The 18,075-nt window shown below is 36.6% G+C and overlaps 1 protein-coding gene across 5 annotated transcripts in view; it reads right to left on the bottom strand.

The window, feature by feature from the left end:
• The window catches only part of NIPBL (NIPBL cohesin loading factor), a 165,673-nt gene that overhangs the window by 51,269 nt on the left and 96,329 nt on the right, over positions 1–18,075 (bottom strand). For 3 of the 5 annotated variants that reach the window (XM_030003531.2, XM_030003527.2, XM_030003530.2), the window contains one exon: positions 11,400–12,971. The exons of 1 other annotated variant lie outside the window; for it this stretch is intronic. In XM_030003531.2, coding sequence (XP_029859391.1) covers positions 11,400–12,971 — 1,572 coding nt within the window. Of the gene's footprint in view, positions 1–11,399; positions 12,972–15,477; positions 16,975–18,075 lie in introns of those variants that run through there. One more of the 5 variants, XM_030003532.2, reaches the window with a different exon arrangement.

Raw genomic sequence — 18,075 nt, forward strand, 5'->3', positions numbered from 1 at the left:
CAAAAATATGTACGATCACCTTCAGTTTTTCAATTTAATTGATAAGTTTGCTAAGACTTGGTACCCACTTTCGTGTTTCCCCTTCAATCAGTTACATTTGCCTCTAGTTTGCATGGCTTTTTAAATAGCTAAGGAGAAAGTAACTTTACTAAGAAGTTACTCCACAAGTTAGTAAGAATGCCCCAATAAATTAGCTTTCTGAAGAACTGTCCTCATCAACGGAATAACTCAATATTTTGCAATGTGTGTGATCAGTGTACACAATATGCCTGAAATGGACTATAGGCAACAGTGTTCTTCAGACATCACTTACACATATTCTCAAAGCTGCTGCAACTATTAAAACAAACAAAAAATCCAGAAGTACCCTCATAACAAAATCTTTTTCTTGCTGTAAAGAACAGCATGCTAACAAACTCCACATGAATGAAACTGAAGGGCAAGTCACAGAACAGCTGTAAGAATAATTCATCTCAAAGAACTGCATACATGACGAGCCACTTCTTCAGTGCTTCTCCACGCATATGCAATGCTGTCCATGACTTACGTACTAGTTGCTTGCTGGAGGAAGAACAAGTTCTTGTTTTTGTTTGATTACCATTATCGAAAGGTTTCTTAGAGAAGGTATTCAAGAAGCTTCAGCTGTTACTGCATATGCACTGACCATCAAGATACTTGTTTTCCCACCAAGCAGTTCTTGACAATATATAATGCAGCTAAAGATCAGCCAGAGAATCTTAGCTAAAAATGAATTAGTCTGTAAGCTTCTTCCCATATTCTATTTTAACCTGGGAAGCTTTTCAAAGGGTTTTGCCACTTCTAGTAGAAACATTTCTACAGCTATCTCCCTTCTTCACATACGGCTTAAAAAAAAAGAATGGAAAGGCACAGATCTGCTTCAAAGTCAAGCATTGCTTTTTGTTCATAACTTGATGGGTAGTGTCAAGTTTATAGAACAGCCTTTAACTTTAGCTAATATTTATATATATCTAATCTTTAGAAGGATCTCAAATCACTTTGCCTTCAATTTGCAGGTCAAATAGATCTCCCCGATCCAAGCAGATGAATGCCTTCAAGACAGGTTGAACATTAAAAAAAAAAAGGTAACATCATTATGAACTTTTACCGGATCCATTCAATACGGACAGCACAATTATTTTTTGACACAACAAGTGTGTTCATATTAGTTTCACCTGGCTTGTTATAACAACTTCAGACAAGCAGCTATGGAAAAGTGGATGATGCTTGCTGATGCTTAGGTCAGCTTTCCAGGATCAGATTGGCCATTCATGCCATAAAATCAAAACAGCACTAATAACTCTGTTATTTAAAGAAATTAGAAGAAATTATCTTCTCAGTAATGATTTATCTTTGCTTTCCAAACTATGGAAAACAGATGTATAGTATACATTTTGGTGCAATTTCATATGAACTAACAAGCCATCAAGACTCAAATACATTTAGAAACCCAGACTCTGAATTGCTACTTCCATAATTATACAATACAGTTAATACAGAGCAAAACAATCCATATCAGTTTGCTTATATGGTTACTTTTAAAATACTTGTGACATCAAAATCGCCTGTTTGTACCTGCATCTATTGTGGCAAATGAACAAGTGCTTGAAGTCAAAATGCTCCTGAAGTTCATTTCAAAACTGAGGTTTATGTTAATGAAGTCTTTTGCATAAATTAGCCTCCCATAAATATTGTTTTTTCCATTTCTGTGTGCTAATAGTTTGCAATAAGCAAAACCGCAGTTAATGCAATTTCATATTTGTAATCTCTCTATATATCTTGTATTTTAAAATGCAACTTTTTTCCAACTATCAAGACATTATATAAAAGAACACACAAGGGTCTAAGACGGAACAGTGCCACTTGTTTGGGGTGAGGATATGAATATTAACTTTGCATTTCTCAGCCTTTCAAAATGTAAGTTTAACCACTCCCCACATTCTTGAACTTCTACGCTAATGAATTGCCACACACCTTCATATTGACATTAAAAATAAAAACCTACAGATTGCAGCTCAATTTTGCCCTCCTCTTGCTCTTTTTTTGTCACAGAAGACATTACCTGGTACTGGACCTTTCCTATTTTGCTGATGACTAGTATATCCAGTCTTGCTCTTATTCCAGAGATGCCAAGCTCACTTCCTTACATGTCCTCTCTGTGCATTTGAAAGAGGATGTTCCTCCCTTATGCATCACCAGCTTACTGTCTAACTTTCTCAAGTAATTTTGGGTCACCACTATAACTACACTGATAAAACCTCCTATATCAGACATACATACAGGAAGGAAAGCAGTTTCTTTCTGGATTAGCTCAACCAACCTTCAAACTCTGTGCTAAATCAAGTAAAATACACTCTTACTCTAACAAGAGTGCCACCTTCTTGTTGGAAAGCCGTGTCATTGTAACTACAACAGCATAAACTCACAGCTTAATTCTACTACAACCACTCATGCAGATAAGGTTCTATTTTAGATAAAGAACTAAAAGAAAAAAGAGGGGATAGAAGTACTTCCCTACTTTATAAAGATGTTTGGAAAATAAACATCCTTTTAAAATACTTAAGTATTGTTACATTATAGCACTCGGGCAGCACTACAGTGCAAAGGGCCACATGACTACCTGTGATGGATGAACAGCTTACTGGTTAAAGTTGAAAATTTTTGTCTCTCTCTCAGTGTGCAAATGTAACGATATCCTTTCCACCAGGCTCTCCCTTAAAATGGTCCACTATGTTCTTCATATGGTGCACTGAATCCTTGGTGATCATGGTCCCTTGTTCACCAGCTTCACACTCCTCCAAATAATTCTGTGCCCCAGAGAGTTTCAAGAACAGAAGGGGAAACACAGGGAAATTGCAATCCTTTTCTCAAAGAGGTATTTAAGGTATGAGGAAGGTACATCTGCTCGTAAGACAAAGGTTCCACTTTTATCTCAATAACACATCATCAGCTGTAAAACACACCATCAGATGAATACTGGTGAAAATAATGTGAGAAGTAGTGCATTTACTCCAGTGGCTTTGCTCTTTCCTCTCCCATTCTCTGACTTAAAGTTTATTAAGGATATACAGCTACACCCTATAAGCAGGATATAACCCTCTACTGAGCCCCTTACCCTCACCTTTTGACTACATCCATGAAAGGATAACTCCTGAGCTCAGCTCACACACACCAGAAAGAGGGTGGGAGACAGAGATGCCCTCACTACCACCCAAGGGACTGCACCCATACGACTCCCTGCTGCAACGAATTTGGCAGGAGGGAGAGAAAGAGTGTTAGGAAGAAGTATGTCCCGTATCATTCCATAGAACCTGCTTGAACATATCTTTCAAAATAACTTTTCCTCACCTGCCCCAATACTGGCACAAAGGGAAGGGTCCCAGCCTTGGGCTAAACAAAAGAAGAGGTTCAGACTCCCTGCTTATATTCCAGTCCTTAGCTCTGGCCTTGAAAAATGGGATGCAGCCAGGTTGGTGGGTCAGAGAAGAATCTGGATACAGCAACAGAGTAATTCCATGATACAGTAGAGGTCATCATTGCCCATGGCTAAGCGGCACAGATTCAAAAAGGATTTTACAACAGTACAAAATACTCTCAGAAGCAAGAAACATTTTCTGATGGAGGAAAGAGATTTCCAAAGGGCACCCTAAAAGATCCAGGCAGACAGCAGGGAATATACCCAACACGCACTCTCCGAAGATGCCAAGAGAACTCACGTTTACGTCAGTATCAATGATTTCCTCAAGCTATCTGACTGCTGTGGCAACTATAGCCACAAGTTATTTTATTCCTTATTGCTCTTCACTGGCTTTTTGTCTATATAAAAATCAATAAAAGGAGGCTAGAGCAGTTTAGTTCTTCAAGACACTTCATAAAAAATATAGCAGTACTCAGAGTAAAATGGAGTAAGATTAGCAATTTAAATAAATGCAGTGCTGCACAAACGCCCTTACTTTTATGAATCAATGTCAGGGGACTGCTTTTGGATTTCACTGTCATTGCTTTTACACACATGCATTGAAATTTAAGCCAACTCAATTTATTGTATTAAAAAGTTAAGGTGTTTTGTACAGTTACAAAACACAGCATGCAATTTTCTCTTACTATTGATGTTGGGAATCTGAAATTTATGATTGATGCATTTTCCCAGCCACGTATTCTGACTAATTTAAAAATTGAGCCATTGGGCCTCACCTAAGAAAAAGGACATTCATTAAATAAAATCAAATTACACCTCAATTTTTCTTCTCATAAAAGAAGAACTCCTATATAAGCAATATAATACAACCAAGATCTTTGCAGAGAATAAGCAAAACAAATGCCATGATTTATACCTGATCTGTAACTATAGGCACATCAAGAAGATTTGCTTTTGCCTCACTCTATCATGGAAACATTCTCAGCCTGTATCATTGAAAATACCACATGAAGCTGCTCTTGTTTTGCTTCTTTAAAGTAACTTAATTACATAAGCAACAACAACAAAAGATTGCTGATGTTTTAGCTTTTAATATAGAATACTACAGGAAAGTTCTTCAGAAGATAATTAAACAGTTTGTATATTTAAGGAACATTTATTTGATGCAAACAGCAGTTCAGTAATTTGAGGAACAAAAAAGGTCTGATCCTTTTCTTTTCTGTTCATTGGTAATGTTCCCACGGAGCAAAGATAAATTCCAAATTTCAAGTAAACAGTTTAAATTTTCTTACACAAAACCAGTCACCTAAAACAGCTGAAAATGTCAAGCAACAGAAAAATTTATTTACTAGAAGCAAATGTGAGGCTTTCCCCTATTTGTATTTTGCCAAATTTACCCTTTGTTTAGAAGAAAATTGAAACAAAAAATTTTGAGCACATATCCCTGCACATAAGCCAAGAAATAACATCCATATTTAGATACTTATACACATGAACACGTCTGCATTGCATATTGTAACTGACGTCAGACAAATTGCTGGCCCACATTTTTACATATTGCAATGCACTGTTGCAAAAATTTATTTATGCAAGATAGCCTTAGGTATTCCCAGAAGTAAGAGGAACCTGATCAAGAATCCACGTCCACAAACCAAAGGCAGTTTCAGACTTACAACAAATTGCTCTGACAAATTAGGTAATAAATCTCTATCACTTATATATGCCAAAGTAATTTTTCAAAAATGAACTAACTAAACAATGCATTCCTAAATCTCCAAACAGACAAAGCATCATATTTCGGATGTACCAAAGTACAATGCAACTAGTGGGTTTGGTGAAGTTTATTACTGCTGCTAAGAACCAGATGTGCAACACTTGAAGCTCACTCTTACTACTCAGAGAAAACAGCGATGAGAACAAGAATCAGAATATTTACCTCAGTGGCAAAGACTAAAGTAGGAAATAACTACAGCAGCCACCAGTCAAAGCACTGTGCTGAAAATGTCTCCTATTGTACTGGTAACAGATCAACACAAGAAAGGATTCCAGTGTGCAATAGCTGAATCCCTGCTGTCTACCAATACCAGTTTGTCCAACATCTACTTCTGAAAAACTAGCACCAAAAACAAACGCCCCAGAGAGTATGTACAATGCCCATATAAAACCCAACATGCTTTCTGGGGTAGAATGGATACACCTTACCTAAAAAATCCCTGCAAGTATGAACGATCCATTCCAGTGCAACGCATGCTAGAGAAATGAGATCTTCCTAGACTATAGGTGTCCTGGTTTCAGCTGGGATAGAGTTAATTGTCTTCCTAGTAGCTGGTACAGTGCTATGTTTTGAGTTCAGTATGCAAAGAATGTTGATAACACTGATGTTTTCAGTTGTTGCTCAGTACTGTTTAGTCAAGTGTCCTTGACTAAAGTCAAGGATTTTTCAGCTTCTCATGCCCAGGCAGCGAGAAAGCTGGAGGGGCAGAAGAAGTTGGCACAGGACACAGCCAGGGCAGCTGACCCAAAGTGGCCAGCGAGGTATTCCATACCATGGGATGTCACATCTCATATATAAATTGGTGGGAGTAGGGGCGGGGGGCCGCTCGGGGACTAACCGAGTGTCGATTGGCGGGTGGTGAGCAATTGCACTGTGCATCATTTGTACTTTCCAATCCTTTTATTATTAGTGTTGTCATTTTATTAGTGTTATCATTATCATTATTAGTTTCTTCTTTTCTGTTCTATTAAACCGTTCTTATCTCAACCTATGAGTTTTACTTCGTTTCCTGATTTTCTCCCCCATCCCACTGGGTGGGGAGGAGTGAGTGAGCGGCTGCGTGATGCTTAGTTGCTGGCTGGGGTTAAACCACAATAGGATTTAAGCGGTTATATGTAGTTTGGTTTCAGCTTTTGCCTAAATAATGCCTGAAACATTTTTCAAACTGTGAACCTGTTCAATCCAGAAAGGAGAAAAAAAAAATTAATCAGGGCTAAATGGACAAAGTGTGTATTAAAATGGATCCTCAGCAAACCCAATATATCTTTAAATAATTCTAATGCCATGAGGGACAGCCAGCTCCTCTTTTAGCCTTATGAACCTGATGGTTTTTTATAAAATTCCAGTTAAATTTAGAGTTTAAGAGAAACTTTATAGACTTCAGCTGAGAAGAATCATTATAAACTTCTTGCTGTAAGCCATGAAATATATCCTTTTTTTCTCTGAAATGTGGCATAATTTTCATAAACTTCAGAGAAAGTTCTGACATGCTTGATCCACGTGGTGGTGCATGCACGTGCAAGATGCTTAGGGGGTTATTACTCTGGCCTTCCCACATGCAAATATGGTTGCTACCAGGAACTCCAAGACAGTGATTTCAAATTTCAGATCTGTGGAATTATGGGCTTTCACAATGGTAATCTTTACAAAAGCATAATCTGCAGTAAGCAAACCAAGCTGCAGCCTTTTCCTATCCAATGGAAATATGCTTTTATTCCAGTTATTTCCTTGCAGCACAGCTGCTCGCCCCACAGATTTCAGTGAGTACAACAGTTTGTCTGTTTCAGCATCAAGAGACTTATTTCAGAAATAAATTTCAGTGAACTCTAAAATTTACTTGATGTGTTAATATGCAGAAGTTTTTCTCAAAGTTTTGCCAATTTTGTCCTTATAGAAGTCCTATACATGAAGGATTTAAACAACTGTTCAAAATTTATACTCCCTTTTTGTCCACAGTTTTCAGCTGTACCAGAAAGTATTTGTGAGTAGCTCTGCTGTGCTAGCTAGAAATCTGTGAGAGGCATCACAAGTTGGCTCACTGAGCCAACACAATCTGGATACAGCTTTTCCTCCTCGAATACCCCCTTTCTTGTCACTCCGACCTACAAGGTGAGCACCTAATTGATTACTCTGCTTCATAAGTGAGACTGTTTCCAGCAGTGCTAGAACCAAAGATGGACCATCATGTTACACAAATGCCAAATTATAGTTACTATAGGCTCTGAAAAAGTCACCTGGAATTAAAAACAACAAAGAAACAAAAAACCCCCACAATGCAACCAAACAAAAAAACCCCACAATACACAAAAAAACAACAAACCACACAAGCACAGAACACAGAAAAATCTAGAAGCATTGTTTTAACTCTACAACATGAAGATGATTAAGCAGGAAATTTTTTAGCTGATTCTGTAACAATATGTATGAAGAGCACCCTTGAAGAAATGCCAAATCTTCACTCAAATTTCAGATCATAGCAGCAGAGAACACGGTATATTTAAGAAGACTTGTAGTGAGCAACAAAAACCTGTGTTTAAGTTCTGTGTTGTACAGATAATGAAATCCTATAACAATCTACACAATGAAGGACTAGCATTCAGATCTGATTTTTAAATTTTTTTTTTTGAACAACACTTTTCAGGTGGTACTGGAAGACCCAAAAGGTGTTTCTGCACAAGTCTTAAAAAACACACACTTATTTGTCCTAGAACTAAAACTTGCATTACATATATCATACTTATTTTGGAAAGGCAATCCTTCAAACATATTATAAACCAACTCAGACATCTCCTTAAGTTACAGTTTCTCTCATTACTCATATCTGTTTCATACTTTAACAAAGGAAAATTTATCTTGTTCAGAATGCGGTAACGGTGAAACTTAACAGCTCCCATCCCAACATAGCTGATCAGTATATTTCTAAGAAACAGCACAGAAGGTATTCACTGAGGCTCTGAAAAGAAAGGATAGCAAACATGACCTCCTCATTGCAGGCACAAACTCAAAGGGAAAAGTTTCATGGATCCCCCAACAATACACATTGGCATTAAATCCAGGATAAAAGGCATTCACGGATGTTAAAACCAGAAGAAAAAAGTGTTACAATTCATTCTGACCCAGACAAAACAGGCCACAAAATTTCACCATAAGACCGCTTAACAAAAATATTATGAAAAAAATTTCCATAACTTTCCTGTGAGCTAGAGTCAATCTTTCAGAAAAATGCTCAAAGATCCGGAGAGAGAGAAAAAAGTCACTTCTTCCTTGTAAATGCCAAAAGAGACTGTTGGGATGATTCAATATTAACAGTCGCATACTACGGCTATCCCTCCCATTCATATAATAACTTAACAAAATTTCAAACCTGTCTATAAAATTTGATTAAAATATTACTTTGTCTTTTTGCAGTACAATACAAGGCTTATCCACATGCACAATAAAGGTATGATTTTCAAATTTAAAATTTACTGAAACAATGTAAAAAGTTATATAGACTTCCAGTTTGCAAAGCATTAATTTTAGCTTAAAACATGTCAATTTCACTGAGTTTTATAATGAATGGGCATTAGTCCCTTAAGACAGAATGACTATCTAAATAGTGTTTTGAACTAGCTGAACTAATCCTGTTCTAAACTGGATTTCAGATAAATCACAGCAATGATGTTGTACGTGACAAAGGCAGGAAAAGACATTTTCTTGGGGGACGGATGGATGACAAAGCTAAAACAAAGGACAAGAAATACAAGGAATTAAAGTAAGGAAAGATAAAGCAAAATATACTAAGCTACATGGAATAAGAACGATGTGAGAAGTGGAATAATGATGCTAAAAGGCAACACTAGAAAATATTTGCTACAATCTTTTAAGAAATATAGGATGAAGTAAATAAAGAATGTTTATGAAAAATATATTTCCTAGTGTATGTTTGTAACTGAAAATGGCACAGAGTAAAGCAGTGAATACTATTTCTCTCAACTGGAGTGAGGACATTGTGGCAATAGCACGAATATTTTCTGTATCAGTCAGTTGTTGACAAATACACTTTTGGCTTATGAAGAGATAGCTTTAGAAATTATGAACCTTTTGAAACATTAGAATTCACCTAGTTATTTAGCATAATATATCCTAGGAAGTAAGTTACCAGGAAGTTGGGCAAAAGAAATGTAAAGCTAAAAATACACATGAAAAATCTTAAGTTCAAAGATCCTTTCTACAAAATCTGCCTCACTGAACACTCAAAACTTGATTTGTAAGCGAAACATAGTTACATAGTTACATAGTACTCTTCCCACAAAACCTATTTCTAGTATCATTGTAAGAACCACCTTCTGAATACTACAGCAAAAAAACTAATACCAGATTCAAACATTTTCTTTCCCTGGAAAATATGTCCCAAGTTACCTGAGAGCATGTAAAAAATACATGAATTCGGAAAACAAAAAATACACAAAAACATTGCAGAAAAGTTATAAACCTGACTTGAAAATTAATGAGTTGCTCATGTGTGACACAGCTACTGGAGTCATGCCAATCAGACAAGAGTTATTAAAACTGTTACACATTTCTAAAAAATTCTATATAAATAACCACATACAATACAGATTACAAGTACTTCAGAAACATTTTAGAAAGCATACATGCACTGTATATGGCTCTGAGGGCTCTAAAAATTACTGATTTTCTGCACATAGAATTGTGTGAATTCAAAATCTATCCTTCACAGACTAGAGCCGAGTTCCATCAGAAGGTTTTCAGTATTCCCTATCAAGAACATGAAGGTTTCATCTGAAATCCTTAGACTAAACTGACAACAAATATGTCATAATTTATGTCTAACTCTAGATACCTATTATTAGAAATGGAAATTTTGCCTGTTCAGAACCTCAAAAAGGGACAGGGGAAAGGTTCATATTTCCAGGATAAAGACAAAATATTTAACAAGGAGGCTAATAGTTTACAAATAAGTAATACACGTCCTGAATTATTACATCTTTAAGAGTTAATACAAACAGGTTAGTAGCTAGAACAGACGTAGCACAATAATTTCATTATACAGATACCACCTCTGTACATGTGCATATAAACACTTATACATTCAAACAGATGATTTCTACATATTTCTTATCAGATAAACTACATAAGAAAACATTTTAATCTCGAATTCATGATATACCTGGAACTGCATACATAAATCATCCTGCATACAGCTGAAATCCTCTCCCCTGCCACTTGATTTTGTCTGAGACATAACAACTCTATAAACATAACTATGTAAGAAATTTAAATGCTTTAAATGCTAAACATTAAAAAAGAAAGGAACCCTGAACAGTTAGTAACATCGATTTCACAATCTGAAATGACCTACTTCAGTCTGAAACCAAAGAAGCCCAAATTAGAGCACCAAGAAGAAAAGCAGTCTTATAAAAAAGGTGTTAAATGCGCAGAAGAGACAATCAACCAAATATCAAACCTACAAACTATTTTGAATTATTTCCTGTCCATATTACTAATTTGAAAATGCCAGCCAACTGTTTACCAGTTCCTTTCCTCTCTCTGCATACAATGGACCCTAGAGACAATGATGTCTGAATTCTCCTAAAGACAGAACCTTTTTGTCAGCTTATTGTCACACAGCCTCAAGCGTGGAGGCTCCCCAACAGACTTGTGTTTATAGTGTAAAAGAGTCAGATAGGACTTTGTAACTGCATTCTTATTGCATCATGTGAAAACTTGCCTTGGAAAACCACATTTCAGTTCCAGTTAAAAATATAAAAGAATATTAGGGCTTGTATACATAGTATTTGCCACCACTCCAGCTACACTGATTTAGTTACAGTAGTACCAGTATCTTATACAGACACACTTAAACCATCATATGTACAGCAGTTACGTTTCACTGGACAAATTACCAGGTTAAACCAAGGTAGCTGAAATACAGCTTAAGACCACTTAGGTGTTCCCACATTAGGTACTTTCATGGGAGTAAATAAATCATTTCATGTACATCGTAGCAAGATTTCCAATAACAACGAGCCCACAGACGAATTTCATTTTGTTCCCCAAAATCACCAAATAAGCAAGCATATAAACTATCAAATGTTTGCATTTAATTTCTAACCACAGAAGTAGCAAATCTAAAAGAACATGAGTGTAAAAGATACAATGCAATTAATAATAAAAAAATCTTACCTTTATTAGATTTGGATGACTTGTTCTTGTTAGGCTTAAAACAAGAGCCCCTTGATTTATCTTCTCTATCCTTAATAAATTTCTGCACATCATCCAAAGAAAGCTTTTGAAGGACAACTACAGGCTTAGCTCCTTTATTTAGATCTTCAACTAGCCCAATCTTCTCTACTTTGTCCTTCTGTTCACCTCTAAATTCAGTTTTCCTTGACTCCTGAGTAACATTGCCATCTTTATCACGCTTGATTTTTGGAATGACAAAATGTTTCAATGCACCAGATCTTGCTCCCAACAAATAACTGGGAAATTCTGCTTTATTGTCAGCATGTGCTTTATTACTATCTACTTTACTCTTATTACCATCTGTCCTTCGTTCATCCTTGCTGTTGGGTGATTTAAAACCAGGTTTATCAGGTCTTGATTTACTAGAATCTCCTTTACCTTCCTGTTTAATACGAGGGCTGTCAGGTCTTGATTTCTGATCCCCAGAAGAAAACCTTTCCCTTGATTCACCAGACTCATGCCTATGTTTCCTTTCAAATTTCTCAGGTTTTGAACCATCAGATTTAATACCATGCTTAGAATCATGTTCATTTTTGTTTGAGGATCTCAAATATTCAGGCCTTCTAATCTTGGATGGATCTCCTCTGTATCTCTCTGACTCCCCCCTGTCCTCAGACCTTTGTTTAAGGCTATCATGGTCACGTCTCGGTGTATCAGAAACTGAACGCCCATCAGGCCTTTGTTTTGTTGGGTCAGACCTACTTTCAGGTTTTACCCTTGGAAGATCAGATTTCACATCTAGTTTATGCCTAGGTATTTCAATTTTCTTATCTGACAATGGTTTACTGGAGTCCCTCCTATTATCATGTCTATGTTTTGGCGTTTCAGGCCTGCCTTCACTCTTCTGTTTTGGCGTTTCAGGCCTGCCTTCACTCTTCTGCTTTGGCGTTTCAGGCCTGCCTTCACTCTTCTGTTTTGGCGTTTCAGGCCTCTGCCTTATTTCCTGTTTGCCATTATTTTGTTTTCCGTCATTTTGTTTCATCTCCATTTGCCTGCTCTCGTTTTGTTTTGATTCTGTCTGTCTGTTCTCATTTTGTTTCACATCCATTTGTCTGCTTTCATGCTTGCTTTCATGTTTAGCTTCTAACTGTTTATTCTCATTGTGTTTACTTTCCAACCGTCTGCTCTCATTTTGCTGAAATTCCATTTGTCTGTTTTCATTTTGCTGGATATCTGTCTTTTGACCCTCAAAGTCTGACTTTTTCCTAAAAATCTCAGGATGGTTTTCAGGTTTAAATTTAAGAACTCCAACACTGTCTTCTTGGGCAACACACATAAACCCATCATTATACTGCTTAATTTCTTCAGGTTTTCTGATGGTGTCCAAATCCTGAGTTACTGCTGCCTGAGAGTCTGCTCTTCCTGCTTGCTGCAGATCAATACTAACCATCAATGCTGGCCTTGCCCCATTTCCTGCAGAACCTGTCTCCTGAGAAGCTGCTCTATTTGCTCCAGTAGTACCTCCAACCTCCTGTGGTTTATTTTCTTGTTTTCGCTTCTTCAGAGGCTTATCTGCAAGTTAAAAAAGAAAAATCACTAATTATATATATAGACTGGTAAATGTCCAAGCAAGAATGTCCGTTCCCCTCCACTCCCACCAATTAATCCTCCTCAGCATGTATGTGCACTCAGAACAAAATCCATTTAATTTAAAAGCAAGAATAGAACTTCTCTAGCTAATACTTTTCAACCTCTTCAGACTACCATTCATTGCCAGTCTATCACAGGTGCCAATTAATCATTAAAAAACCCCACCCTCAAAACATATGAAATCAAAATTCCTGTATAATTCCCAAAAGAAGCACCTAATAAAGCAGCTGCAATACATAAAAAAAACAAAAACAAACCATTAAAAAACGTCAAACTAATCAATTACGCTTGAAGCAAAAGTCTGCAAAGACAAAGTTAAGGTGTACCTCCGCAAACTGCTTTTTGAGGAATACTACTATAAAAGATTCTCTTCTGCAGATTCAGCCTGCTTCATTATACATGAACTAAGCAAGGATCTGCAATGATTAAGACAGAGGTCTCCCTGCTTGGTTCAGTGCATCAGTTGGATTTCACACATATTTTAGCCAGGGAACACACAAACAATGAACAAAAATGATTAAAATAACTCCAACACTCCATGCTTCTCCTTGAAGCAAAGCAGTATACCAAGAGTTGGAGTCTATACCGTAACACATATGTATTAGGGGGGGGGAGCCACTACACACTTAAACGCTTGAGTATTTTCCCTTTGCAATCATGATGCTTTTCATTGATTAAATAAAAAGTTCAGCGATAATTTTATGTAGTGTCAAGAGCTTGACTCTGCAATCAATAAGCCTTTCAGTCTATACTGAAAAAAATCATTAGAGTAGAATACAGAAAAATAAAGTGAGCCAACCATAAACCCTGTAATTTGGTAGAATTCATAGAAATGAGAAGCACATGGAAGTATCCAAAAGAGTATGTTCTATTCATTTAAACTACAACCTATTTATATTATCAACATGGTACTCTAAACTAAAATTAATTTCTGCCATGAAAACCAAAAGCACTACCTGCACTAGGACTTATATTCTCAACTATCATTCTGTGATGTGTCAAAAAAAAAAAATTACTTTCTCTGTAATCAGGGAATATGACTTCAAGCCTAAGGAATGACTAAACATAGGTTGGAAATTCTGTTGTAGACCTATTGTCAAAATGTCTAGATCACAAATGCAATATCAGAAAAATAACTTATTTTGTGCCTAGATTTGTGGTGCCTTATCAGCAGATGCAATGAGACAGGTCTCTTTTTGGGAGCAGGAGAATGAATGGTAAGGAGGATGTAATCAAGGAATAGGGAAATAAACTCCAAGCGGGAAAAAAAAAAACAAAACACCACCCTCTGAAATTGTAAACCAGAATTCTAACACATGACTTCTAATTTCTTCCGTATTGTAGAAGACTCTTATTTACAAGCATTGAAACTTTGAAGGATCATTTCCAAAATTAACATTAGAAGACAATAACAAGTAGTAACATGGCCAATTCCAGTGACGTGAACAGACTTTTTTTCCCATCATTTCCATTCTCAAATCTATTTGTACATCTCTATTTTCCTAAAACTCCAAAATTATGTATAAAATTTAATAGCTGGAAGACAGTAAAGACAGATACAATAAACTCCATGCAGTAACGGGTCAACTGCAAATAAAGAACTTTTCAAAGTTCAACAAAAACCTGTAGGAATGCCTGCCAACTTTATGAAAGACATGTGAAGCAAAATAAATTTGCCAAATCAAAGGTGCAGGTTTTTAGCATGGAGATTTTTTTTTCTGTGCTACAGTAACTGTCGGATTCAAATGAGAACTTATATAGATTAATTTCCCTACACTACTGATTAAAAAGAATATATTTTTTTTAAACCTTCATGCAGTGACAAAAAATCTTTTTCTCCCTGCAACTATGAGGGCTTTGACCTCACTGAGCTTCATGGCAGGTCTTAGGAATGGTCATGAAGTAGAAGCTTCCAGACTATCAGGTTTCAAATTTGACTTTTTTTTTTTTTTAAAACAGATTTGTTAATACACATACATCCACACGCATCATTACCTAATTTCTCAATTAAAACTCTTTAAATTTTGAAACACAAATTGAGAAACTTTCTTAGGAAAAAGTCAGTCAGCTTTTTTATTTTAACCCACAAATGTCTGCCACACTGAAAAAGTCCTGTGAAGCTCTGATGGTGGATCTAACAGTAGCCTTTAAGACATTACTGTTATCAATTATCTGCCCCATTCCTTTAACTGAGGTTATCACCTGTAGCAGAAGGGAATACGCATTCATATTTCCACAAGTGCATTTCATTGTCCAATGTATCACCTTAAGGCACTAGCAAAGATGGTTTGCATTAACCTACCAGGCTGAACAAGTCAGTTAAGAAACAAGCAAATGTTTCCCTCTGCTGCCCCTACTATAGGAGCAAGGCAGATGGTCAGGAGCTGTGATGCCTTAAACAGCTGTAGCTGGATCAACCAAAACTCACCTTTCAGAGCCCTCATGCTGAAGGCTCCAAGATTAAACAACCAAAATAATTCAAGTAGGACCAATTTTCTTGCTTGAACTTCTGTAACTGACCAGGCTCAAATTGCTGTTGCTCTTCATCATCCAAAATGTCAAATTGTAAGTTGAGAACATATAAGTGGATGTTCACATCACAACTTGGCATACATATTCCCTCTAAATACAGAGCTCTTCTGATGCACCTTCTTCATTTCTCTTCACAACTGAATACTGATGTTTTAGTAAGTTATTATAACGACAACCTGTTGGCATCTTATCTGAGAAGAAAGGGACACCTTCAATGTTTTCTTTTCCTAAATGGCAAGGTGATTGCAGACAGAGTTACAGATTAGTCACAGATTTCTTCATATTTCCAGTGCAGCTTGATGGCGATCCTCAAAACTAGACTTGACCATTACTGGTTTGCCTCTATGCGATTTCTGGATCTAGGACAAAAAAAGCTGGCCCAAGTATATGAAAATATCAGGTTGAACTAGGGCACAAAAGGTAGGATGAGTACATAGTACCACTATCTTAATCAAGCATAATGAAAAAACTCCACTGAATGAGCACAAAAACTTTTTAAGTTGCCATGATAGCTGCAGAAATCTGAAAGCTGAAATACACCATTGGGCTTCAAGGGCTTTATGAAATCTTGAACTCACTTTGAACTATATGAAAGTAATCAATAGAGAATCAGAGGCGAGGAGAGAGCAATTACCCTCTGAAAACAGATGTCTTCGTATCTTCTCTTTTACAATCAAACATATGCAAGTTTGCACACATCTACTTCGTTAAGTCATGAGTCCTGAGACCCCTTAAGGGTTTTGACCAACAGATGAGTTTAGTAACTTTTACAATATCCACTCAACTATACTTTGTATTGTTCAAGGCATCAGTATGCAGGCTTCATCCACTTCGTTCCACAGACAGTAAAACTTCTTTTATTATCAGGATCTAAGACTTTGACAAAATATCAGGCTAATGTTTTTCTTTCAAATACTGCAGACCTGGATTCAAAGCTTGCCACAGTTCTGAGCATGTAGACTTACAAGCTCTTGAGACCAATAAAGTATGATCAGGATCTTTTTGCTTCACTCTTTGTAACAGTTTTTACAATAAAACGAATTTGTAGTAAGCCACAGAAGAGCTTTCTGACTATACTGGAGATCAGGTATCCAAGTCTGTCGTTTTCAGATTCTTTTCTTTTTAGAAATATTACTCACTTCCCCCCAGCCCCGCCCCCAAATGTAGAAACATCCAAAATATATCTACACTTTGTTCAAATAATTGAACAAATTTATGACAGTTCAGAGCACAGTGTGATCCCAGTTTATTCTTTTATGTATAAGTCATTTTGGCTTGGCAAATTCGCATGGATGTTCTCTCTACACTGCAATGTGCTCACCAAAAGGCAATACCATGGTACTCAAAGCAAGGTCATAAGCTACCTTATTCTAAAAAATAGTAGAGATGTTCTGTCAAATTGAATGGGTCACTGTGGTGCAAGAAACAAAACATTACAGGAACCACAAATTTGAAGTGGAAAAAAGATTAGCTAGATTTCCAGGCAGTTATCTCTCACTTGTCCTCTTATGAACAGTATTCCTGGAGACAGGTTGTGGCCTTCATCTTTGGAAATATCTGTCTGTCAAAATGATGACTACTTTCAGCTTTAGAAATTAATTAATTACTATGGAACCTTTGTGCAAGAAACATTGCACTGGAATAACCACAGATACCTTTGAATACATTTCTGCTGAAACTGCAAGTCAATCATGATTTGACAAATATCCATCCTGAAAACGGATATGCTTGGAAGCTGAGCAAGTGTTAGGGACAGCAGCTGGATGAGGGGTGCTGTATCTCCATTCTTCCATTTAACCTGAAATCTTTCCAAAGAGCAGCCAGAACACCATTAGTGCTGAAGTCTCCTATGTTACTGCTTTTTTGCAAACCTGATGATTGCCCCAAGTCCCAGATTAAACTCTTTCAACAAATGAGTAAATAGAATGATAACCTAAAAACTTCTAGAACTGCTTGTCCTACCAAACTGAAATGGCCCTTTTGTAAATATCTGTGAAAAGGTAACAAGTCTAAATAATAACGATGTGCATGGTTGCTAAGCTTCATTTTAGCAGAATGGTAACACTCCACTCTATTAATACTGTTTGGTAGACTCCAAAACCCAGAGATTTCTGAATGATCTTGAAGGATCTTGAAGACACAACAGATAAATTACCACTTCCCTATTTACATCTTGTAAGGAATTCAGTTGGATACCTCATATCCAAGATGGTTAGATGTGAATGTAGTCCTCTTCAGAACCACAAAGAAGATTGATCCTCTAATGCCAAATTCTGGATGAACCATTTTGACGACTCCAATACAAACTTCCTTTTTTTAAAGTGTAACAATTAAGAGTTGTATATTTTAAAGCTCTAACACTCTTCAGAGATTACTGGGATATGCCTCCACTCACTTCAAATTCCACTTATTTGAATTATTTAAATCAGCAATGAAAAAATTTAAACCAGATATACCAGTCCTAAGCAGTTATTACTTATTCGCAAACCTTCCA

Source organism: Aquila chrysaetos, chromosome Z (genome assembly GCF_900496995.4).
Source record: "Aquila chrysaetos chrysaetos chromosome Z, bAquChr1.4, whole genome shotgun sequence".
Classification (NCBI taxonomy): Eukaryota; Metazoa; Chordata; class Aves; order Accipitriformes; family Accipitridae; genus Aquila; species Aquila chrysaetos.